Source organism: Chiloscyllium plagiosum, chromosome 33, assembly GCF_004010195.1.
Source record: "Chiloscyllium plagiosum isolate BGI_BamShark_2017 chromosome 33, ASM401019v2, whole genome shotgun sequence".
NCBI classification, from domain to species: domain Eukaryota; kingdom Metazoa; phylum Chordata; class Chondrichthyes; order Orectolobiformes; family Hemiscylliidae; genus Chiloscyllium; species Chiloscyllium plagiosum.
This window is the reverse complement of record NC_057742.1, coordinates 38,669,865-38,695,045: the sequence shown is the minus strand read 5'-3', so window position 1 is coordinate 38,695,045 and position 25,181 is coordinate 38,669,865. Positions and strand designations below refer to the sequence as shown.

Genomic DNA, 25,181 nt, shown 5'->3' with positions numbered 1-25,181 from the left:
TGAACTTACAGTCTAAGAAGAGACAAGGCTTATTTGAGTGATATCAATATTATCTTTTGTGCTATAAAGTACATTTAGAGAGACAGAGGAGAGATCCACTGCAAATGACTCCTTGATATTACAAGGAAAACTAACCACAGAAAAATACACTTTTAGGGAATGCTTAGTTGTCAAGATGACATTTACAATCCAGATGGGTAAGCCAAAAACACTGAATTTAATGAATGGTTTCTAAATCAACAAATGTATACAGAAAATACCATTTGTTATAGTTTTTACTGAAATGTGAACCAGAACAAACGTACTTATACATAAATGTACAAATGATACATTGTATAGAAAGCTAAATAAATAATTGATACAAGAAAGATACAATAGAAACAACCACAAGCACATCCACCACAATTCTCAAAATGTGGCATAATGTAGCTGCACAGTTCTATGATGTGATGTTCTTTATTCCTACAGGTAGATCAGGAGTCCTATATAGTAATAGATTTCGCCTTTCAATTTATCAGCTCTAATTATTCACTTACAGTGAGAAACAGTTCTGAGATCCCTCTCTCCTCCAGTTCAGGTTACTCCTGGTGGTTTGCAGAGTACCCCTTCAAATGACCAATCAATAGACACTAGTTCACGGCTTGGCCAATTCTTTTGTGTCTTTGCACATTACTTCCAAGAGCAAATGACTTTGCTCATGCAGCAAATGTCTTTATCTGCTGAAAAGAAAAATTAAACCTTTTCTGGAATTGATTCTCTGAACATGTTTCTCTTTTAGTCTCTATTTATTTTCTCTTTATATCTGTATTTGGGCCTTCTTTCTCCAGCTCCTTTGCTTACAGGTCTCCTGCATGTCCACAGTTCTCCTTAGTCTATGGCAGCATAGCATTTAAATGTTACCATTCCTTCCTGGTGCTAACTGCTTCCAACTCAATACAGCTCAGCAGTGTTGTATATAGCAATGGTTCTGATAGGCTTAATGTCAAAGACTGCATTAAGGTCTATCTCAGCTTTGAATATACTTAATGACCGAACCTCAACAATCCTCTACAATAAAGAATTCCATGGATTCAGTACCCTCTGAGAGGAAAGAATTCTCCTCATCTGTCTTAAATGGATAAATCCTTACTCTGAGATTATGTCCTGTGGTACAAGACTGTCCCGCAAGGAGAAACAACTTCTGCACTTTTACTTATCAAACCCCCCCTGAGAATCTTATATATTTAAATAAGGACTAAAGTCTAGTGAGTATCGGCCTAACCAATTCAACTTCTCATAAGGAAATCTCTTCATGCTCAGGATCAGCCTCGTAAGCTTCTCTGTATTGCCTCTAATGACAGTATATCTTTCCTTTGATAAATGGACCCAAACGGTTCACAGTATTCCAATGGAAATACAAGTATTGTTTTAGAAAACCTCACTATTTTTATATTTCATTCCCTTTCAACTAAAAGCCACATTTGCCTTCCCTATTACCTACTGAACTTGGATGCTCGCTTTTGTGATCCATGCATGAGGATTCCCAAATCTCTGTTCTGTAGCTTTCTGCAGTCTTTCTCCATTGAAATAATATTCAGCTCTTCAATTCCTCCTGACACTGACAAAGTGCATGACCTCTCGTTTTCCCACAATATTCCATCAATCCCACAAATTGCCAAGATTTTGCCCATTCACTTAACCTGTCTGTCTCCATATGTAGACTTAGAGTCATAGAGATTACAGCATAGAAACAGACCCTTTGGTCCAACTCATCCATGCCAACCAGATATCCCAACCCAATCTAGTCCCACCTGCCAGCACCCAGCCCATATCCCTCCAAACTTCTTGTATCATCCCCAATACCTGCCCTCCCACTTACTTTTTGTGTTGTCTACAAACTTAGGGATGATATATTCACTTCCCTCATCAAAGTCATTAATATTTATTGTTAATAATAGTGGCCCCAGTAGTGATTCCTGTGGCACATCTGTATTCAATTCCATAATAAAGTTATAGGTTGCCACTATGAAAATGCCCTCCTTATTCCAACTCTCTGCTTTCTGAGAGACTTATCTCTGAATTATGTTGGTGAATACTAGTTTTAAATTCTTCCAAAGATGAAACATCCTGTCAAGAACCCATGGAACCTTGTTGTTTCAATCAAGTTGCCAGTTACTTTTATAACTGGCAATAGCTACAAACCTAACCTTACAACTTCTCTTCAGAAGACACCCTGGCCAGTCAGTCTAGTAAACCTTCTCTGAACTTCCTCCAACACACTTACATCCTTCCTTAAATTTGGAGACCAATAATATACCTAGTTTTTTCAGATTGGCCTTACCAATGCATTCTATAACTGAAGCAACACTGTATTCAATTCCATAATAAAGTTAGCTTTTACTTTGCCAGGTTACTTGCTGTACCTGCATGCTAATGTTTTGTGATTAATGCATGAACACTGCGATCCTCTGCATCTCAGAGCTCAGCAATCTCTCACCATTTAGATAAAATGAACAATTCATATTTTCCCACATTTGCCAGATCTTCGCCCATTCAGTTATATCTCTAGGTAGTCTCTTCATGTTCTCTTCACAACTTACTTTTCTACCTATCTTTATTTCATCAGCAATATTTGCAACCATACTTCAGATCATTCATCCAAAACATTTGTACAGTTTGTAAAAAGTTGAAGCCTCAGCACTGATCCCCATGACACATCACTCATTACATTTTCTAACCAGAAAGAGACTACTTATGCCTTCTTTCTGTTTTCTGCTAGTCAATCAATCTTCCATCCATGCTAATATGTGGCCCCCATGTGACTTTATTTTCTACAATATTTTTTGATATGGTACTTTATTAAATGGAAATTTCCAGGAATTGAAGTATAAAAATCCATTAGTTTCTGTTATTCACATCACATAGCATTTCTTCCTACAAATTAGCCCGTTGTAGAAAAAATGTGAAATGATTAAGTTCTAAATTAGGGCAAAGCAAATTCTGATGGTATTAGACAGGAGCTTGTAGGGGTTGACTGGAGTAGTTTGCTTACAGGCAAAGGGATCTCTGGTAAGCAGGAGGCCTTTAAAAGTGAGGTAGCTAGAGTTCAATGTCTATATGTTCCTGTGAGGGAGAAGGGCAAGTTGGGCAGGGGTAGGGAACCCTGGAAGACAAGAGATATTGAGACTTTGACCAGAAAAAAAGAAGCATGACTCAGTACAGCCACTTGTAATCTAGGGAATCCCTGGAGGTATATAGGGGATACAGGAGTGTACTGAAGAAGGAAATTAAAGGGGGCACACGATAACCTTGGCTGAGAAAATTAGGCTGAATCCAAAGAGGTTCTTTAAGTACATTAAAGGATAAAGAATACCTAAAGAGAGTATAGGACCTCTTAAGGACCAAAGTAGACATGTATGTGTGGAACCACAGGAGATGGGCAAGGTCCCCAATGAATAAATCTCCTCTGTGTTTACTGTGGAGAAAGACATGAAGACTTGGGAACTTGGGCAGTTAGTGGTGATATTTTGGTGACAGACAATATCACATAGAGGCGGGTGTTGGGTGTATTAGAATGTATGAAGGTGGATAAATCTCCTGGTCCTGACCAGATATATCCAAGAACACTGCAAGAGGCTAGAGAAGAAATTGTGGGGGCCCAGGCTGATGTATTTGCATCATCGTTAGCCACAGGTGAGGTCCCAGAAGAATGGAGCAAATGTGCCTCTATTCAAGAACGCATGCAAAAAGAAACGGTGGCACGGTGGTACAGTGGTTAGCACTGCTGCCTCACAGCGCCTGAGACCCGGGTTCAATTCCTGCCTCAGGCGACTGACTGTGTGGAGTTTGCATGTTCTCCCCATGCCTGTGTGGGTTTCCTCCGGGTGCTCCGGTTTCCTCCCACAGTCCAAAGATGTGCAGATCAGGTGAATTGGCCATGCTAAATTGCCCGTAGTGTGAGGTAAGGGATAAATGTAGGGGTATGGGTGGGTTGCGCTTCGGCGGGTCGGTGTGGACTTGTTGGGCCGAAGGGCCTGTTTCCACGCTGCAATCTAATCTAATCTAAAAACCTGGGAACTATAGACCATTAAGCTTAATATCTGTAGTAGGTAATTTACTTGAGAAGATTCTGAGCGATAAGATATACATGCATTTGGAAAGACAGAGATTGATTAGGAGTAGTTAGCATGAGATTATGCCTTAAAAATGTGTTAGAGTTTAGATTAGATTCCCTACAGTGTGGAAATAGGCTCTTCGGCCCAACAAGTCCACACCGACCCTCCGAAGAGTAACCCACCCAGACCCATTTCCCTCCAACTAATACACCTAACACTATAGGCAATTTAGCATGGCCAATTCACCTAACCTGCACATCTTTGGATTGTGGGAGAAAACCAGAGCACCTGGTGGAAACCCATGCAGACACGGGGAGAATGTGCAAACACCGCACAGTTGCCCGAGGCTGGAATTGAACCTGGGTCCACTGAGCCACCGTGCTGCCCCAAGTTCTTTGATGAAGTGACCAAGAAGGTTGATAAGGGCAGGGTGGTAGAGTAATCTAAATGGATTACAGTAAGGTCTTTGATAAGGTTCCACATTAACCTGGAAGGATAGATCGCATGGTATCCGGGGAGCTGGCAAATTGGATATACGATTGGCTTAATGGTATGTAGCAGAGGGTAATAGTGGAAGGATGCTTGTCAGACTGGAGGCCCATGACTCGTGGAGTGATTCAGGGGTTGGTGCTGTGCCCATTGCTGTTTGTTATCATTATCAATGATTTGGATGAGAATCATGATATGTTGGACTGAGGTGGACAAAGTTAAAAATCACATAACACCAGGTTATAGTCTAACAGGTTTATTTGGAAGTATTAGCTTTGGGAGCTGTGCTTCAATAGATGTTGTGTGATTTTTAACTTGGATGAGAATGTACAAGGCATGATTAGTAAGTTTGAAGATGACACTAAAATAGGTGGTAGCGTGGACAGTGAGGAAGGTTCTCAGAAATTGTAGCAGGACCTTTATCAGCTGGGGAAGTGGGCCATGAATTGGCAAAAGAAATGTGAGGCCTTGCATTTTGAAAAGTCAAATCAAGGTCAGAGTTTAGTGGTGAATGGTAGGGCTTTAAGGAGTGTAGTGGAAGAGACGGACCTTGGAGTTCAGGTGCACGGTTCTCTGAAAGTAGAGTCACAGGTAGATAGTTAAAAATCACACAACACCAGGTTATAGTCCAACAGACATCTCCAAATCATGACAGGTAGACAGTGTAGTGAAGAAGATTTTTGGCACACTAGCCTTCATCAGTCAGGGCATTGAGTATAGAAGTTGAGAAGTTATGTTGCAGTTGTGCAGGACATTGGTGAGGCTACACTTGGAGTATCATGTTCATTTTTGGTCCCCTTGCTTTGGAAGGATGTTATTAAACTGGAAAGAGTGCAGAAGAAATTTGCAAGGGTGTTTCCAGAACACAATGGTCTGAGTTATCAAGAGAGGTTGAACAAGCTAGGACTTTTTCATTAGAGCGTAGGAGACTGAGAGTTAATCTTACAGAACTGTATAAGGTAATGAGAGGCATGGATGGGGTGAATGCACTCAGTCCTTTTCCTAGTGTTGGGGAATCAAAGACTAGAGGGCATTAGTTCAAGGTGAGTGGGGAAGGATTAAAAGTGAACCTGATGGGCAACTTGTTTACACAGAGGGTGTATGCAAATGGGATGTATGCTGCCAGTGGAAGTGGTTGATGGAGGTACATTAACAACATTTAAAAGTAATTTGGACAAATACATGGATAGGAAAGGTTTAGAAGGATATGGGCTAAATGCAGGTAAATGGGGTTAGCGTGAATGGACATTTTGGTCAGCATGGACCAATTTGGACCAAAGGGCCTGTCTCTGTGTGTAAATCTTTACGACCCTATAATTATGTTCAGGCAAGTTTGTAGATCTGGATAATATGCAGGATATTCCTATACATTCCAATCTTGGTGCAGGTATCAAAGAGGATCTAAGTCTCTTGAAACTTCAAGTTCGTTCTATTGTGGATTATGGTGTATTCCTACTTACTAATGACATTCCCACGATATTAATATCTGGAATGGAGCAAACTTTGAGCTGATGCAAATGTAGATATTGTACACCTAACTCCAGAAAGAGCAATTCTTACCATAGCAGTGGAAGGGAAGTACTCCTTGATTCCAGAATCCTTTTAATTCCTCTTTATATCAGTCTGGTATGTCCATGGAGATGGTGTGTAATGATTCTCAGTAATCTTGGACAGCACAGCTGTGAAGTTATTCAGTGCATCTAAGAGTACTTCATTTTTTCAAGCAGATGTTTTAAATTTTCCCAAGTGCACATTGCTTAAACAGGGGATCACAAATTTTAATTTGTGATCTTTCTGTTTAAGGGCTTGTGGTGATTTGCATCCTCAAAGCTGTGAAACAAATCAGTTCTTCACTCCAGATGGTACAGGGCAGGATGGTACAAGGTAGGATGGTACAGGGCAGGAACGAACCATCATGAGAAGATGCCAACGCATTCACTAGGAAATGAAAAAGAAACATGCACATCCTACAATTGTTTTATATTTTTGAATTTGTTCACTGGCTGAGGCCAGCATTTATTGTCCATCCCAGAGAGCAGTTAAGAATCAATCACATTGCTGTTGGTCTGGAGTCACATATAGTCCAGACTAGGTAAGGATGACAGTTCCATCTCTAAAGGACATTAATAAATCAGATTTTTTTTCTGACAATTGACAATAGTTTCATGGTCCTCATTAGACTTTTAATTTCAGATTTTTAATAAAACTCAAATTTCACAATCTGCCATGGCAGGATTCAAACATGGGTCCCTGGAACATTACAATCATCTTTGGATTAACAGCCAACGATAATACCACATCAACCAGGAGAGACGAGACACCATTGGAGATTGTCACCTCAGGGGCAAGATACCTGGAGACATGAGTTGGATCAAAACTTTAAGTGGTTTTGAGAGTTTAATAATTTGGCGGAAGGTGTAAGCTTTGGGGGAGACATGAAATTAATTGTTAGCTATACCTTTACTCTCAAAGTAGCTACTGAGATTGGACATAAGGAGCTGTGTCGTGGTCTTATCAGATTGCATAGAACTGGTACCCAAGGTGTATAGTTCCAGGGCTATCTTGTCTCTGACCAACTCCAATGTTTAGTGCAGGGCTTCGCAAAATATTCTTCTTCTGTGACCCCATCTTGAGGTTTTAAAATTGTCCGGTTATGTGAGGGAGAACTGTGAGAGCAGGTGTACAACTGTCATAACTTGGTCAGGGCTCTGTAGTGGTCATTGTTGCTTCAGAATTAGCGACTTCAGGTTTTCAGCTCTTGACTCCAACTTGGCTTATGGATATTTCTCTCTATCAAACATTCTAGTGAAAGGTTGTGACCTTTCTCTCTACAGATGAGGCCTGATCTGCAGAGTTTCTCCAGTGTACATTTCAAAAGACACTTTTTCAACCCGCAGACAGCTTCTGTGTAAACACTATAATTACACAAATTTTTTAAGAGGTGAAAGTATGAAATTTTATTACATTGCATAAAAGTGATTCAGTTCTTCTACTTGACTGATTTCAAGGTCTCTCATTAATTTCTATACATTTAATAAAATGAAGACTAATAATTGAACTGAACTGCATGTCATGTCATTATGTTTTACCTCCTCGGTTTGTTGAAACTTGGATTTCAGTGTAGAGAGAAGGACTTGCATTTAGATTAGATTACTTACAGTGTGGAAACAGGCCCTTCGGCCCAACAAGTCCACACTGCCCCGCCGAAGCGCAACCCACCCATACCCCTACATCTACCCCTTACCTAACACTACGGGCAATTTAGCATGGCCAATTCACCTGACCTGCACATCTTTGGACTGTGGGAGGAAACCGGAGCACCCTGAGGAAACCCACGCAGACACGGGGAGAATGTGCAAACTCCACACAGTCAGTCGCCTGAGGCGGGAATTGAACCCCGGTCTCTGGCGCTGTGAGGCAGCAGTGCTAACCACAGCGCCACCGTGCCGCCCCTTTTTACAGCTTTGGATATCACAAAGTACTGTACAACCATTTAAGTACTTTTCAACTGCGGTAACCATTTGTAACGTGGGGAACTAGCAACTAATTTCCACAAAGAAAGATCTCAAACATAGCTGTAAAATAAATGACCAGATAATTTAGACTTTTTTAGCATTTTGGCTAGGAAATAAATGTTGTCAATGGCACCAAAACACCTCGCCTGCTTTTCTGGGAAGAGTGACATGGAATTTTTAACATCGACCTGTGAAAGACTCTTGGGTTTAATATTTTATTCCAAATGCAGCACAAGTAACAGTGTCCAAGCCATTGTCCAGGCCCATCATTCATCCCATGAAAGTTAATTGCTTACCTCCTTCATACTTCTCAATGTTCAGCTTTATTTTAGTATTCAGTTTGAATATGACCTTTCTGAGCATGTTTCCTGGTCTTTCCTTTTACTCTTTCACCCTGTTTGATTCTTCATTCCAATTTTAGTAACATAGCGAAGTACAACGTTCAGTCATCTCTATAACTGAAATGAAACAAGATGTTTACAATGGATCCAGCAACTTCTATAAAGAGCAGAATGTTGAGTCACCATCAGAGAAAATAGGAGCAGTAGTAGACCACTTAGCCCTTAAAGCCTGCTCCACCATTCATTATAATCATGGCTGACCCCCCTATCTCAAAGCCATATTCCTTCTTTCTCACCATACCCCTTCGCTCTGATGGTCATGAAACATTAACATCATCTCTCTCCATTACTTGTTGCCTGACTAGCTCTTCATTTCTAACATTTTCTGTTTTTACTTTAGATTTGCAGCGTCTGCAGGATTTTTCTTGATGGTTACTTTTACTGGCATCCCATTGAAATGGAGAGTCTCTTCTGTTTATCACTTAGTCAGCATTCTCAGATGACTACCCCAGGCCTAAGCTGACAAACATTCATTAACACCAAAGCAAACTCCTGCTGAGTGTCTATAATAAAACAAGAAACTGTTGGGAATATTCCAACAGCCCAGGCAGCAGTTTGGAGAGAGAAATAGAGTTGGTATTTCAGCATGACAATCAGAAGATTCATGAATATTTCTTGGCTACTGCCAAGAATTCATCTATTAACCATAGTGACAGAACAAACAAGTTGATCGCTGTGGTAAACTTTCCCATGTCTAACTACCTTAGGCTTCTAATGTGAGTTGATCTAATGATTATGGTAATTTACTGGATCTGTCAAAAATCACTTTGGCTCTCTGATAATGGTTAATTCTGTTACCTTTCAACCCTATTGGAATCAAACCAGATTGGGTGCGAATTTGGTTGTCAGATCAAGTGTACAACTGAAAATTTCAAAATGGCATAATATTTAAGGACGTACAATCCACGGTAACTCACGTTAGCTGCCTGGCTCATCTAAGTTGCTCTGAATTTATAAGGATTTTTGTTCCCAGTCAATCATTATTAACCCCAGTACTAATGATTTTGCTGTAGGGAATGTGAGCAGGGAGTGCACTGATGAAGGTTGGACTGAGATGGTGCAGTCTTACACAGATGCATGCGGAATCAACATGAGCAACATGGAGGATGATGTTGAGGTCAGTAGTTCTTTTCAAATATCTTTATGTCTGTAACCAAAGGTTACAATTTCAAGATTGTCAGCAAGAGAGCTAGGAGTGAGACGAGGAGAAATCAACCTTGAGTGACTGTCTCTGGGGAGTTTGCACATTCTCCCCTTAGGGTGCTGCACTTTCCTCCCACATACCAAAGATATGCAGGCTAGGTGGATTGGCCATGGGAAATTCAGGGTTACAGAGATAGGGTTGGGGGCGGGGGGGGGTGGAGGTTGGTGGTGAGTGTAGATGGTATGTTCTTTGGAAGGCCAGTGTGGATTCAATGGGCAGAATAGCCTGCTTCCACGCTGTAGGGATTCTATGATTCTAATATTCTTTACTCAGAGAGCTGTTAGGATTTGGAATGCGCTGCCTAAGAGAGTGGTGGAGGTGGGTTCCATAGGAGGTGACCAAAGAAAGCAGGATTTATATTTAAAAGTAATGAAGTTAGAGGACTGCGGAGATAGCGATGGAGAGTGGAGCTAGTTGCGTAGCTCTTTCAGGAGCCAGTACAAGCATGATGAATCAAATATGCTTTCCAAGAGGAAAGAGGCCCAGTCTGTTCATTCTTCCTGCTACATTTCTGGATTTACCATTTTAAATCTCATCTGCACCCTCTCCACTGCCTCTTTATCTATTTTACTTTGGCCACCAGCACCGCAAACAGAATTAAAAGGATGGTCTGTCCAAGGTTTGAAATGGATTTAACATACTTTCCAAACTTTTTAACCCTATACCATGAGAACTCAACCTGACTTTAATTTAACTTCTTCATGACCTTTTAAATCTGTGTTACTTTCTTTGCACTCAAGCTTTCCCTTTGGTATTAATTAATTGGTGTTAACTTATTCTTATTTTTTAGTAGGATATATTTTTCTTTGACATGGAAAACTATTTGGAATGTTTCCCATTGATTGCAATATTGTGAACCATTTTATTATCTACAGTTCTATTCTCACAGAACTGGCCTTTCTCCAATCTATTACTCCAGCGCAGATTAATTTATCAGGAAAGTCTGAACAGGCTTGACCTGTGTCCTTTAAGCATTCATACGAGTCAGAACTGAAACATATAAGATCATGCAGGGACTTGACCGGATGGATGTGGAAAGAATGATTCTCTTCTGGGAGAATCTAGAGCTAGGGGTCATGGTTTAAAAATAAGAGTCACACTTTAAAACAGCAATGAGGGTAAAGATTGTCTCAGAGGGTTGAGAATCTTGGGAATTCCTTTCCTCAAAAGGCAATGGATGCAGAATGTTTGAATACTTTTAAGACAGAGATTGATAGATTCTTGGTTATCAAGGGAATGGAAGGTTATCAGGAATGTGCAGGAATGTAGAGCTGAGGTTAAAATCAGAGTTTATTGAATGGTGGAGCAGGCTTAAAAAGCTTAAAAAGAGTGATTTCCTCTTGTTCCTACATTCATGTTCTTTCTTATACTTACAGAATTTTTAATTACTCTTTTGAAGTGTATCATATTATTGTCACTATTGCCAAAATATCTCCCTTTTTCTACTTATTTTATGACAAAATATCAAATGATGAAATGTTAGCTCAAATGACCAAAGGCTCAGTAAACAAGACAGGTTTTAAGAATTGTCTTAAACAAAGAACAAAAGATAGAGGCAGGGAGGTGTAGGGAGAATTCAAGTGATTAATTTCCTAAGCATCTAAAAACCCAGCCACCCGTAGTAAATCTTCCTTTTTAATGGGCTTCTTACGGACGAGGTTAGGTAAGATCCAGTAAGGATGGAGCTCAATTCCCTTATACTCCTACCTTTTAAAGCCAATTAATTTTGGGATAGTTAAAATCTGCCATGATTCTTTTTTTTAATACTTGTTTCTCTAATTTTATACTATATATATTTTATTTTATATTATTTCATTTATAATGTTTGATATTTCTTTCCTCTCATCCATCATTGCGATTAGGTTGGCTGTAGGTCAATGTCAACAAATTATGCATTGATCCATTGCTGGTTCCACTGAAAGGTGCAGACACAGACTGCATCACCCACTGTTGTACACAGCTCTGACAGCAGCTCTCCGTGACTGCTGCAAAATGTTTTAATTCTCCGGGTGTGGGAGAATCACATTGTTCAGGCAATCAGTATCAGCCAATAAAAAGCATTTTGCTGGCAGTTTTACAGAGTTTTACTGGCACAGGACAGACAAGGGCAGGGGACCCACGTGGAGCAACTCGGCAAAGTGATCATGAACACAAGAATCCTAATTTAATATGCATTGATCCATTGCTGGTTCCACTGAAAGGTGCAGACACCCAATACATCAATGGATCATGCAGCCTCCTTCATGTCCATTCAAAAACAGTAACAAGAGGTCTAAGATTTGCATAGTCTCTCGGGTCTGACGATTTAATACTGAATCATAGAGCATAGAACATTATGCTGCAGGACAGGCCCTTCAGCCTCGATGTTGCGCCAACTCGTGAAAGCAATCTGAAAACTATCTATCCTAGGCTATTCCATTTTTATCCATGTATTTATCCAATGGCCATTTAAATGGCCTTAAAATTGGCGGGTCTACTACTGTTGCAGGCAGGGCGTTCTATGCCCCTACTTCTCCCTGAGAAAAGAAACTACCTATATCTATCACCTCTCAACTTAAAGCTGTGTCCCCACGTGCAAGCCACCACCATCCGAGGAAAAAGGTTCTCACTGTCCACCCTATCTAACCCTCTGATAATCTTATATGTCACCTCTCAATTTCTCTCTAACAAAAACAGCCTCAAGTCCGTCAGCCTTTCCTCATAAGATACCAGCAATGGATCAATGCATATTAAATAAGGGTCCATACCAGCCAGCATTGCAGTAAATCCCTTCTGCACTCTCTCCAAAGCTTCCACATCCATCCAATAATGCGGTGACCAGAACTGTATGTAATACTCAAAGTGTAGCCGCACCAGAGCTTTGTACAGCTGCAGCATGACCTCGTGGCTCTGAAACGCAATTCCTCGACCAATAAAAGCTAACACACTGTATGCCTTCTTAACAACCCTGTCAACCTGCGTGGCAACTTGCAGGGACATATGCACATGGACACCGAGATCTCTCTGCTCATCTAAAGTATCAAGAATCTTACCATTAGCCCAGTACTCTTCATTCCTGTTGCTTCTTCCAAAGTGAATCACCTCATGCTTTTCTGCATTAAACTCCATTGGCCACCTCTCAGCCCAGCTCTGCAGCCTATCTACGTCCCTCTGTAACTTGCAACATCCTTCAGGACTATCCACAATTCCACTGACCTTAGTGTCATCCACAAATTTATTAATCCATCCTTCTATGCCCTCGTCAAGGTCATGTATAAAAAAGACAAACAGCAGTGGCCCAAAGCAGACCCTTGTGGTACACCACTAATAACTGAAATCCAGGATGATCATTTCTCATCCCACCACCTTCTGTCTTCTTTCAGCTAGCCAATTTCTGATCCAAACCGCTAAATCACTCTCAATCCCATGCCTCTGTATTTTGTGCAATAGCCGACCATGGGGAACCTTATCAAATGCCTTACTGAGTTCCACATACACCACATCAACCACTTTACCCTCATCCGTCTATTTGGTCACCATCTCAAAGAACTCAATAAGGTTTGTGAGACACAATTCACCCTTCACAAAATGGTGTTGTCTATCCCTAAGCAACTTGTTCCTTTCTAACCTTTTCCAATACTTTACCCAAATTGAAGTAAGACTCACTGGTCTATAATTACCAAGGTTGTCTCTCCTCCCCTTCTTGAACAAGGGAGCATTTGCTATCCTACAGGCTTCTGGCATTATTCCTGTAGACAATTTTGACATAAAGATCAAAGCCAAAGGTTCTGCAGCGTCCTGCCTGGCTTCCCAGAGAATCCAAGGATAATTCCCATCCGGCCCATTCATTCTTTCCAGAATTGCTAACACCTCCTCCTTGTGAACCTCAATCCCGTCTAGTCTAGTATCTTGTATCTCAGTATTCTCCTCGACAACATTGTCTTTTACCAGTGTGAATACTGACGAAAAATATTCATTTAGTGCTTCTCCACGGACTGCACACACAACATCCCACTACTATCCTTAATTGGCCCTAATCTTTCTCTAGTCATTCTTTTATTCCTGATATACTTATAGAAATCTTAAGGGTTTTTGTTTATCCTGTCTGCCAATGACTTCTCATGTCCTCTTCTGGCTCTTCTTAGCGCTCTCTTTAGGTTTTTCCTGGCTAACTTGTAACTCTCAAGCACCCTAATTGAGCTTTCATGTCTCATCCTAACATAAGCCCCCTTCTTCCTTTTGACAAGATATTAAACTTCTTTAGTAAATCACGGGTCCCTTACTTGACCACTTTCTCCCTGCCTGACAGATATATACTTATCAATGACAAGCAATAGCTGGCCCTTGATTAAGTTCCACATATTTATTGTGCCCATCCCATGCAGTTTCCTTCCCCATCCTATGCATCTTAAATCTTGCCTAATCACATCATAATTGCCTTTCCCCCAACAATAATTCTTGCCTGTGTTATATACTTATTCCTTTCCACTGCTAAAGTAAACATAACCAAATTGTGGTCACTGTCACCAAAGTGCTCACCTACCTCCAAATCCAATAGCTGGCCAGGTTCATTACCCAGTCTCAAATCCAGTGTGGCCTCCCCCCTTGTTGGCTAATCTACATACTGTGTCAGGAAACCATCCTGCACACATTGGACAAAAACTGACCCATCTAAAGAGCTTGAACTATAGTATATCCAGTCAATATTTGCAAAGTTAAAGTCCCCCATAACAACTACCCTATTCAGAATTATCTTTGCTATCCTTTTCTCTACGTCTCTGGAAGTATTCGGAGGCCTATAGAAAACTCCCAACAAGGTAACCACTCCCCTCCTGTTTCTAACCTCAGCCCATACTACCTCAGTAGATGAGTCCTCAGATGTCCTTTCTGCCACTGTAATACAGTCCTTGACAAACAATGCCACAACTCCCCCTCTTTTACCATCTTCTCTGTTCTTACTAAAACATCTAAACCCCAGAAACTGCAACAAACATTCCTGTCCCTGTTCTATCCATGTCACCAAAATGGCCACAACATCGAAGTCCCAGGTCAAACCCCTGCTGCAAGTCCACCCACCTTATTCCAGATAATCCTGGCATTGACGTAGACTCGCTTCAAACCACCTTCCTGCTTGCCAGTGAAACTCTTGAAACCTTATTTCTGACCTCACTACTCTCAACCTCCTGGACACTGAAACTATAATTTAGGTTCCCATCCCCCTGCTGAATTAGTTTAAACCCATCCCAAGAGCATTAACAAATGCCCCCCCAGCAATAATACAGCAACAATATCCATCCTTGTGAGGGGCTATAGGAAAGTGGTTTATGGAATGGTCTTCTGGTCACAGAAATTATCAGAAAATTGGAGAGGGACAAACACATTTTGTTAGAAATATCAATCAAAAAATGTTTACAGTATGTTTTCTGTGTTACCATGGTACCACAATTGACCAGTCTGTTCCTTCTGCTATGTTATATTGTTGAGTTAGTATCCTTTCATTAGGATTTCCTGATCTCTCTAATGATCTGTTTTCTCCAGGGACTATTTCTGCAGGCTGTGAAGATAAGTTACACAGTTGGCCACAGTCTGTCTCTCCTGTTCCTCAGTGTGGCACTGATCATTCTGTGCCTCTTCAGGTAATCATTCCACTAAAATTACAACATATTATATACAATCGGAGAATGTTAGAGGACAGAAACAGACTACCTCTGTTTATTTACTGACATAAGCTATCACACACACTCTCCCACTCATACATTTCACATTCCACCTTATCAATACCCATTCTATACTTATTAATATCCCAGTTAGTCTAATCACGCTTTCCTCATGGCCCCATATCCTTTAATATTCCACCTCATCTCTAGGAAGGTTTGCTTGTTCAGTCACAATCTGTTATAAAAGAGAGACAGGCTAATCCCCAGTCATCTTCAGTTTGGAAGCAATCAACCATCTGAACAGGAGAATGGTAGAGGATAAACAAAGAAAAATTAGGAAATATTGGCTTGAACAGAATAAAATCTATTTGGAAAGTGCAATGTGGAATCAGTTTGTTTGCCTGCACTGGTCAATGTTGGTGTTTATCCTCCCTATGTATCCCCATGTTCCAATATCTTTTCACCTCCTTTTCCCGAAAACTAGTAACCAAGCTCATTGTTAAATGTTGACATGGCTGCACTATGCTTGCAGAAAAGGTCACGCTTTCTCAACCCTTGATGCAAAAACTATCCTCCACTCTACCCAAAACAAAACTCATACACTTAATATGGCTCCAGTCTCTCAGTACTTTGCCCATGCCAAAATATTGAAGATGCTGGAGTACTTTTCTGTGGAAGAGGTAGAAAGACTGAGTTGAGAAATGTCCCAGCTTATCAGATCCACCTCCTGTGAAAAGGTTTGTGCCCACAAATTTTCCCACTAAGGAGGTGGGAGTTTAATTATATTGTTGACCCAGCTTTAAAAATAACTGTTAAGCCTTCAAATCTGCATCTCCAATCATCTCCAGCCAGTTACCACCTTTCACCAAATGGCTTTAAAACCTCCATGCCTCCTTATATCCCCATGTCACTCCATCTCCCCTCATATTTCTCCATACTGCCTGAAATCCTATTTACAGTCCCTACAAATCCCATGGAGAACCATTCATAGAGTCACAGATTATGCACATGGAAATACCCTCTTCGGTCCAACTCATCCATGACCATGAGGTATCCTAACTCCAGCATTTGGCCCATATCCCTCGAAATTCTTCCAATTTGTGCACCCATTTAGATGACTTTTAAATATTGTAATTGCACCTGCCTCCATCACTTCTGGCAGCTCATTCTATAGATGCACCACCCTCTGAGTGAAAAAGTTGCCCCTTAGTTTCCTTTTAAATCTTTCACCTCACACCTTAAACCCATACCTTCTAGTTTTGGACTCCCCTAGTTTTGGCGGCATGGTGGCACAGTGGTTAGTACTGCTTCCTCACAGTGCTAGAGACCTGGGTTCAATTCCCGCCTCGGGCAACTGTCTGTGTGCAGTTTGCACATTCTCCCCATGTCTGCGTGGGTTTCCTCCAGTTTCCTCCCACAGTCCAAAGATGTGCAGGTTAGGTGAATTGGCAACGCTAAATTGCCCGTAGTGTTAGGTGAAGGGGTAAATGTAAGGGAATGGGTCTGGGTGGGTTGCTATTTGGAGGGTCGGTGTGGATTTGTTGGGCTGAAGTGCCTGTTTCCACACTAAGTAATCTAATCTAATCTAATCTAACCTGAAAAAATTATCTTGACTATTCACTCTATCCATGTCCCTCTTGATTTTATAAGCCTCTATAAGGTCACCCCTCAGCCTCCGATGTTACAGGGATAATAGCTGTAGCCTATTCCTATGGCTCAAGCACTCCAATCCCAGCAACATCTTTGTAAACCTTTTTTTGAACTCTTTCAGGTTTAACCTATAGCAGGGAGACCAGAACCATATGCAGTACTTCAAAAGTTGCCTAACCAATGTCCTGTAGAACCACAACATGATATCCCACTTCAATACTCAATACACTGACCAATAAAGGCAAGTGTACTAAACACCATCTTGGCTACCCTACCCACCTGCGACTTCACTTTTGAGTAATCAATAAAAGCAGACCTCAGAACATCTTCTATGTTCTATGTTCTATGTTTTTTAAAAAAAACCTCTTAGCAATCTAATAGATTTGTCAAACAAATTCAAAATCCTGAAATTGGGTCCTGCCTGCCATTTTTAAAGTAATTTTGATTTGACCTAAAATCCAGACTTAAAGCATAGGTTAGCATTCTCTCACTGTATGAAGGTTAAACATGGAACAACCAAAACTTCAGAGAGATCTCATCAAGTACTTATTTCATGTTTCGATTCTCTCTGGATAGAAAGTGAAGATGATGATTTAATCATGCGATGAAGAGAATGTAGATTTACGTATTTCATTTAGTTGGGTTAAGGCTGAACTGAACTACGTCTTCCACCTGTGGCTACCATGCGAATATAATTGCCTTGAAAAGAGACTTGTCACTATTTGTCACTATTATGTTAATCATGCCAGAGTAGCATGAAAGTTCATAATTACTTGCAATAGTTGCCTATTTCAAGTAAACAGGCATTTCAGATATTCGCTGATAATTGCTGAAATTAATTTGCCAACGCATGTTTGTAAACAGGACAGAGAAGGTGAAAAGTGCAGTGTAAATGAGGATTGGAATCAGGTTAATATTGGCTCCTACTGGAAACTTATTTACTGAAATGCAGGGGAAATAAAAAGAGCCTTTTCCATTTTATAACCCACAAATACTCCTGAATCATCACTGATGTAATGTAGGAGAATATGATAATCAATTTGTGCTCAACAAGCTCCCACAGAGGCGGCACAGTGGCTTAGTGGTTAGCACTGCTGCCTAACAGCACCAGGGTTCCAGGTTCGATTCCAGCCTCGGGCAACTGTCTGTGTGGAGTTTGCACATTCTTCCCATGTCTGCGTGGGTTTCCTCTGGATGATCCAGTTTCCTCCCACAGTCCAAAGATGTGTAGGTCAAGTGAATTGGCCATGCTAAATTGCCCATAGGTTAGGTGTGTTAATCAGAGGCAAATAGGTCTGGGTGGGTTACTCTTCAGAGGGTCAGTGTGGGCTTGTTGAGTCGAAGGGCCTGTTTCCACACTATAAGTAATCTCACCTCAGGTGACTGACTGTGTGGAGTTTGCACATTCTCCTCCTGTCTGCGTGGGTTTCCTCTGGGTGCTCCGGTTTCCTCCCACAGTCCAAAAATGAGCAGGTTAGATGAATTGGCCATTCTAAATTGCCCATAGTGTTAGGTGTAGGGGAATGGGTCTGGGTGGGTTGTGCTTCGGCAGGTCGGTATGAACTTGTTGGGCCGAAGGGCCTGTTTTCATGCTGTAAGTAATCTAATCTAATCATGTACAAAAACTCAGCAATCTATGGCAGCATCTGAGGAGAGAGAAACAGAGTTAATAGAACAAAAACACAAAGAAAATTACGACACAGGAGCAGGCACTCCAGCCCGCTAAGCCTGCGCCAATCAAAATCCTCTATCTAAACCTGTCACCTATTTTCCAAGGTTCTGTATCCCTCTGCTCCCTGTCCATTCATGTATCTGTCTGGATACATCTTAAATGATGCTATAATGCCGCCCTCCACCACCTCCACTGGCAACGTGTTCCAGTTACCCACCACCCTCTGCGTAAAGAACTTTCCACGTATATCTCCTTTAAACATTCCCCCTCTCACCTTGAACTCGTGACCCTTAGTAATTGAGTCCCCCACTCTGGGAAAAACCTTCTTGCGAAGTACCCTGTCTTTACCAAACATGATTTTGTAGACCTCAATCAGGTGCCACCTCAATCTCCGTGTTTCTGATCAAAATAATCCAAAAGTGGCCTAACCAGCCACAACAAGACCTCCCAACTCCTATACTCGATGCTCTGTTGAATAAAGGAAAGCATACCAAACACCTTCTTCACTATCCTATCTACCTGTGATTCCCCTTTGAAGGTACTATGAACTTGCACCCCAAGGTCTTTTTGTTGCCAGGACCTTTCCATTGAGTGTGTAAGTTCTGCCCTGATTTGCCCTTCCAAAATGCAGCACCTCACATTTATCTAAATTAAACCTCATCTGCCATTCCTCAGCTAATTGCCCCATCTGAACAAGATCCCATTGTACTCTGAGATAAGCTTCTTCGCTGTCCACCACACTGCCAATTTTGGTGTCATCTGCAAACTTACTATGTATGTCTCCTCTGTTAACGCTCAAATCATTTATATAAATGATGAAAAGCAGTGGACCCAGCACCGACCCTTGTGCCACAGGCCTCCAGTCTGAAAGGCAACCCTCCAACACCACCCTCTGTCTTCTATCTTTGAGCCAGTTCTGTATCCAAATGGCTGGTTCTCCCTTTATTCCATGTGATCTAACCTTGCTAGCCAGTCTACCATGAGGAACCTTGTCGAACACCTTACTGGAGTACATATAGATCATGTCCATCACTCTGCCCTCATTAATCCTCTTTGTTATTTCTTCAAAAAACTCAATCAAGTTAATGAGACATGATTTCCCATCCCCAAGGCCATGTTGACTATCCCTAAGCAGTCCTTGCTTTTCCAAATACGTGTAAATCCTATCTTTCAGGATTCCCTCCAACAGCTTGCCCACCACCAGTGTCAAGCTCATCAGTCTATAGCTCCCTGGCTTTTGCTTACCACCTTTGTTAAATAGTGGCATCACATTAGCCAATCTCTAATCTTCCAGCACCTCATCTGTGACTATCAATGATTCAGATATCTCATCAAGGGACCCAACAATCGCTGCCCTATCTTCCCATAGAGTTCCAGGGTATACCTGATCAGATCCTGGGGATTTATCCAGCATTATATGTTTTAAGACACCAGCACCACTGCTGTGTAATATCAACATTTTTCAAGATGTCACCATCTATTTCCCCACATTCTAGATCTTCAAAGTCCTTCTCCACAGTAAACACTGATGCAAAATACTCATCTAGTATCTCCCCCATCTCGTGTGGTTCCACACATCGGTTGCCTTGCTGATCTTTGAGGAGCCGTATTCTCTCCCTAGTTACCCTTTTGTCCTTAATATATTTATAGAATCTATTTGGATTCTCCTTAACCCTGATTGCCAAAGCTATCTCATAACCCCTTTTTGACCAATTGATTTCTCTCTTAAGTATACTCCTGTACCTTCATACACTTCTCTGCTCTCTAAACCTGAGATATGCTTCCTTCTTTTTCTTGACCAAAAAACCTCAATTTCTCTAGTCATCTAGCATTACCTACCGGCCTTGTCTTTCACCCAAACAGGAACATCCTGTCTCTGGAGTCTTGTTGTCTCATTTTTGAAGGTTTCCCCATTTACCAGCCACCCATTTCCCTGCGAACATCTGCCCCAATCAACTTTTGAAAGTTCTTGCCTAATACCATCAATTCTGGCCTTCCTCCAATTTAAAACTTGTCGCAAGCAACAAAGTGCTCTCCCACTGACACCTCAGTCACCTGCCTGGCCTTATTTCCCAAGAGTAGGTCAGGTTTTGCACCTTCTCTAGTAGGTGCATCCACATGCTGAATCAGGGAATGTTCTTGTACACACCTAACAAATTCCTCTCCATCTAAACCTTTAACACTATGGCAGTCCCTGCCTATGTCTGGAAAGTTAAAATTCCCTACCATAATCACCCTGTTGTTCTTACAGATAACTGAGATCCCCTTGCAAATTTGTTTCTCAATTGCCTGCTGACTGTTGGGGGGTGGTCTGTAGTACAATCCTTTTCTTATTTCACAGTTCCATCCAAACAATGTCCCCTGGACATATTCCCAGGAATGTCCTCCCTAAGTACAGCCGAAATGTCATCCCTTTAATGTTATCAAAAATGTCATGCAACTCCCCCCCCACCCCCTCCCCTCTTATCCTTCCTGTAGCATTTGTATCCTGGAACATTGTGCTGTCAGAGCTGTCCATCCCTGAGCCACATCTCTGTAATCGCTATGATATCCCAGTCCCATGTTCGTAACCATGCCCTGAGTTCATCCACCTTCCCTGTTAGACCTCTTGCATTGAAATGAATTAATTTATCAGTCCTACATCATTCTCTATTTTGTCGTGCCTGCCATGACTGTTTGACTTGCTCCTTTTCCCAACTCTGCCAGTCTCAGATTTATCTCTTTCCTCATTATTTCCCTGGCACCTCCTCCCACCACGCCCCTCTCTGCCCCCCACCTTACTAGTTTAAATCCTCCCGAGCCAGCTCTTGCAAATCTCCCTGCCAGTATATTTGTGCCCTTCCAATTCAAGTGCAATCCATCCTTCTTAAACAGGTCACTTCTACCTCAGAAAAGATTCCAATGATCCAAAAATGTGAACACTTCCCCCTTGCACCAGCTCCTCAGCGATGCATTCATCTGTTCTATCCTCCTGTTCCCACCCTCACTAGCTCGTAGCAGCGGGACTAATCCCGATATTGTTGCTCTTGAGGATCCCCTTTTTAAATTCCTGCCTTTTTTTTATAGTCTCCCTTCAGAATCTCACTTTTTTCCCTTCCAAGATCATTAGTTCCAATGTGCACAACGACCTCCTGCTGGTCCCACTCCCCTTTGAGAACATTCTGCACCCTCTCTAAGATATCCTTAATCTTGGTCTCAGGGAGGCAATACACCATTATGATTTTTTGCTGCCGGCCTCAGAAACGTGCATCTGACTAGATAGCCCCCTATCACAGTCGATTGCTTTGAGCCTGACAAACCCCTCTTTACATTATAGCCAGTCTCAGTACCAGAACCGTGGTTGTTCATGTTATATTCCCTTGAGAGTCCATCACTCCCTGTATTTTGCGAAACGGCATACTTGTTTGAGATGGGGATAGCCACAGTAAACCTTTGCACTACCTGTTTCCCTCTCCTACCTTTCCTGGAGGTAAGCCATCTACCTGACTCTTTCTGTGGTTTTTCTCCCTTCCTAATCTATCGCATTCCTCATTGCCTCTAACTACAGCTCTAACCAATTCATGCGATCTGATAGGATTTGCAATCAAAGACACTTCCTGCAGACACAATCATCAGTAACATGGGAACTCTCCCTAATCTGTCATATCTGACAGGAAGAGCACATCACTCTACTAAAAGCCATCTTTGCTCCTTAACAATCTACAGACCCAGAAACCAGCGCCGCTTACTGCTCTAAAAAACACTGCTCCAGACTAACTTAGTATCCATGTTTTATATTTTAAAAATTTGAATCAAGAGACATCTCAAAGAAAAGTCAAAAAAGAGCCTACTCCAGTCACTATTGTAGATTTACAGCATAGTTACACTTAAAAACTATGCACTTAGCTTCTCCTCTGCTGTAAGCTCTCCCACATAGGTTCCTCCAAGGTCAGCTATGAATGTTGTTGTTTGTTAATTTTTCTTAAATGAATTGCAATGTCCAGAGATACTTGAACTGTGCAGATTCACTGCTGTGTCAGACAACAGTGTAAGTTGCTTTGCCTCCCTTCCTCGTTTTAAAGTTTTGATCTTTTTTCCCCCAAAGTTCCAAAACAATGCAACAGCTTATAAAATAGTAATTACTGCTCCTGGAATTCAAAGTAATCACCTCCAACATCAAAAATATCTCAAAAAAGAAGCAGCTCTTACAGCCACAACTTTTTCCCATCCTTCATCTTGGATTACCCAGAATCGTCATCCGAAATTAGTGAGCAAAGCTCCCATGGGTGGATAAAAATAGTAAAAAAATTGAGTTAACAAGTGGTAGTCAAACTACATGAGCATGCATTACAGACCCCAAAAAGGTGAGAGAAAGACAGAAGAACAATTATATCGGCAACTAATAAATGTGAAGTCATCCATTTCAGTAGGAGTAACAGTAAAATTGACTATTACTGAATGGTAAAAAGTTGCAGCATGCTGCTGTACAGAGGGACCTGGGTGTCCTTGTGATTGAATCACATAAGGTTGGTTTGTGGGTACAGCAGGTAATTAGGAAGGTAAATGTAATTTTGTCCTTCTTTGCTAAAGGGATTGAGTTAAAAAGCAGGGAAGCCATATTGCAGCTGTACAGGGTGCTGGTGAGGCCATATCTGGAATACTGCTTGCAATTTTGGTCTCCTTACTTGAGAAAGGATACACTGGCACTAGAGGGGGTATAGAGGAGGCTAACTAGGTTGATTCTGGAGTTGAGGGGTTTGGCTTATGAGGAGATACTGAGTAGACTGGGATTAAATTCATTGGAATTTAGAAGGATGAGGAGGGATCTTATAGAAACATTTAAAATTATGAAAAGAAGATATAAGATAGAGAGGATGTTTCCAATGGCAGATGAAACTAGGACAAGAGGGCATAGCCTCAAAATAAGAGGGAGCAGATTTCAGACTGAATTGAGAAGGAATTTCTTTACTCAGGGTTGTGAATCTATGGAATAGGAGAAAGTGAGGTCTACAGATGCTGGAGATCAGAGCTGAAAATGTGTTGCTGGAAAAGCGCAGCAGGTCAGGCAGCATCCAGGGAACAGGAGAATCGACGTTTCGGGCATAAGCCCTTCTTCAGGAATGAGGAAAGTTTGTCCAGCAGGCTAAGATAAAAGGTAGGGAGGAGGGACTTGGGGGAATACCTATCGCATTTCCGACACCCCTCCCCCAAGTCCCTCCTCCCTACCTTTTATCTTGGCCTGCTGGACAAACTTTCCTCATTCCTGAAGAAGGGCTTATGCCCGAAACGTCGATTCTCCTGTTCCCTGGATGCTGCCTGACCTGCTGCGCTTTTCCAGCAATCTATGGAATACCCTGCCCAGTGAAGTAGTTCATGCTAATTCTGTAAATATTTTTAAAGCTAAGATAGATTTTTTTAACAATAAAGGAATTAGAGTTATGGTGAGATGGCAAGTAAGTGGAGCTGAGGTCATGAAAAGATCAGCTATGATCCTATTGAATGGCGGAGAAGGCTCAAAGGACCAGATGGCCTACACTTCCACCTAGTTCTTATGTTCTTATGTTCCATCATAGGGAACCATATCAAAAGCCTTACACTTGTCCATGTATATGCCATCTACAGCCCTTCCCTCATCAATCAACTTTGTCACTGCCTCAAATAATCTATTATGTTGATAAAATATGACCTTCCATGCTGCCTCTCACTGATCAGCCCATTTTCTTCCAAATGTAAATAGATCCTATCCCTCAGTATCTGCTCCAGCAGCTTCCCTACCTTTGACATCAGGCTCACCAGTCTATAATGACCTGGATTATCCTCGCTACCCTTCTTAAATAAGGGGACAACATTAACAATTCTCCAGTCCCCTGGGACCTCATCCGTGTTCAAGGATGCTGCAAAGTTTTCTGTTAAGCCCCAGCTATTTCATCTCTCACATCCTTCAGTAATCTGGGATAGATCCCATCCAAACCTGGTGACTTGTCCACTATAATGCCTTTTAGAATACCCAACACTTCTCTTTCCTTATGCTGACTTGACCTAGATTAATCAAACATCTATCCCTAGCCTCAACATCTGTCATATCCCTCTCCTCGGTGAATTCTGACACAGAGTACTCATTAAGAATCTCACCCATTTTCTCTGATTCCACGCATAGCTTCCCTCCTTTGTCCTTGAGTAGGCTAACCCTTTCTCTGGATTAGTGGTGCTGGAAGAGCACAGCAGTTCAGGCAGCATCCAAGGAGCTTCGAAATTGACGGTTCAGGCAAAAGCCCTTCCTCAGGAATAAATGCAGTGACCCTGAAGCGAGGAGGGTGGGGGTGGGGAGAAAGTAGCATAGAGTACAATGGGTGAGTGGGGGAGGGGATGAAGGTGATAGGTCAGGGAGGAGAGGATGGAGTGGATAGTTGGAAAAGGAGATAGGCAGGTAGGACAAATCCGGACAAGTCATGAGGACAGTGCTGAGCTGGAAGTTTAGAACTAGGGTGAGGTGGGGGGAAGGGGAAATGAGGAAACTGTTGAAGTCCACATTGATGCCCTG

At 41.7% G+C, this 25,181-nt stretch overlaps 1 protein-coding gene across 1 annotated transcript in view; it reads left to right on the top strand.

Moving 5' to 3' along the window:
• LOC122539683 (vasoactive intestinal polypeptide receptor-like) overlaps positions 1-25,181 on the top strand; it is a 139,498-nt gene that overhangs the window by 69,852 nt on the left and 44,465 nt on the right. The window contains exons 4-5 of the mRNA XM_043674671.1: positions 9,513-9,616; positions 15,221-15,318. Of these exons, the coding sequence (XP_043530606.1) occupies positions 9,513-9,616; positions 15,221-15,318 (202 nt within the window). The remainder of the gene's footprint in view (positions 1-9,512; positions 9,617-15,220; positions 15,319-25,181) is intronic.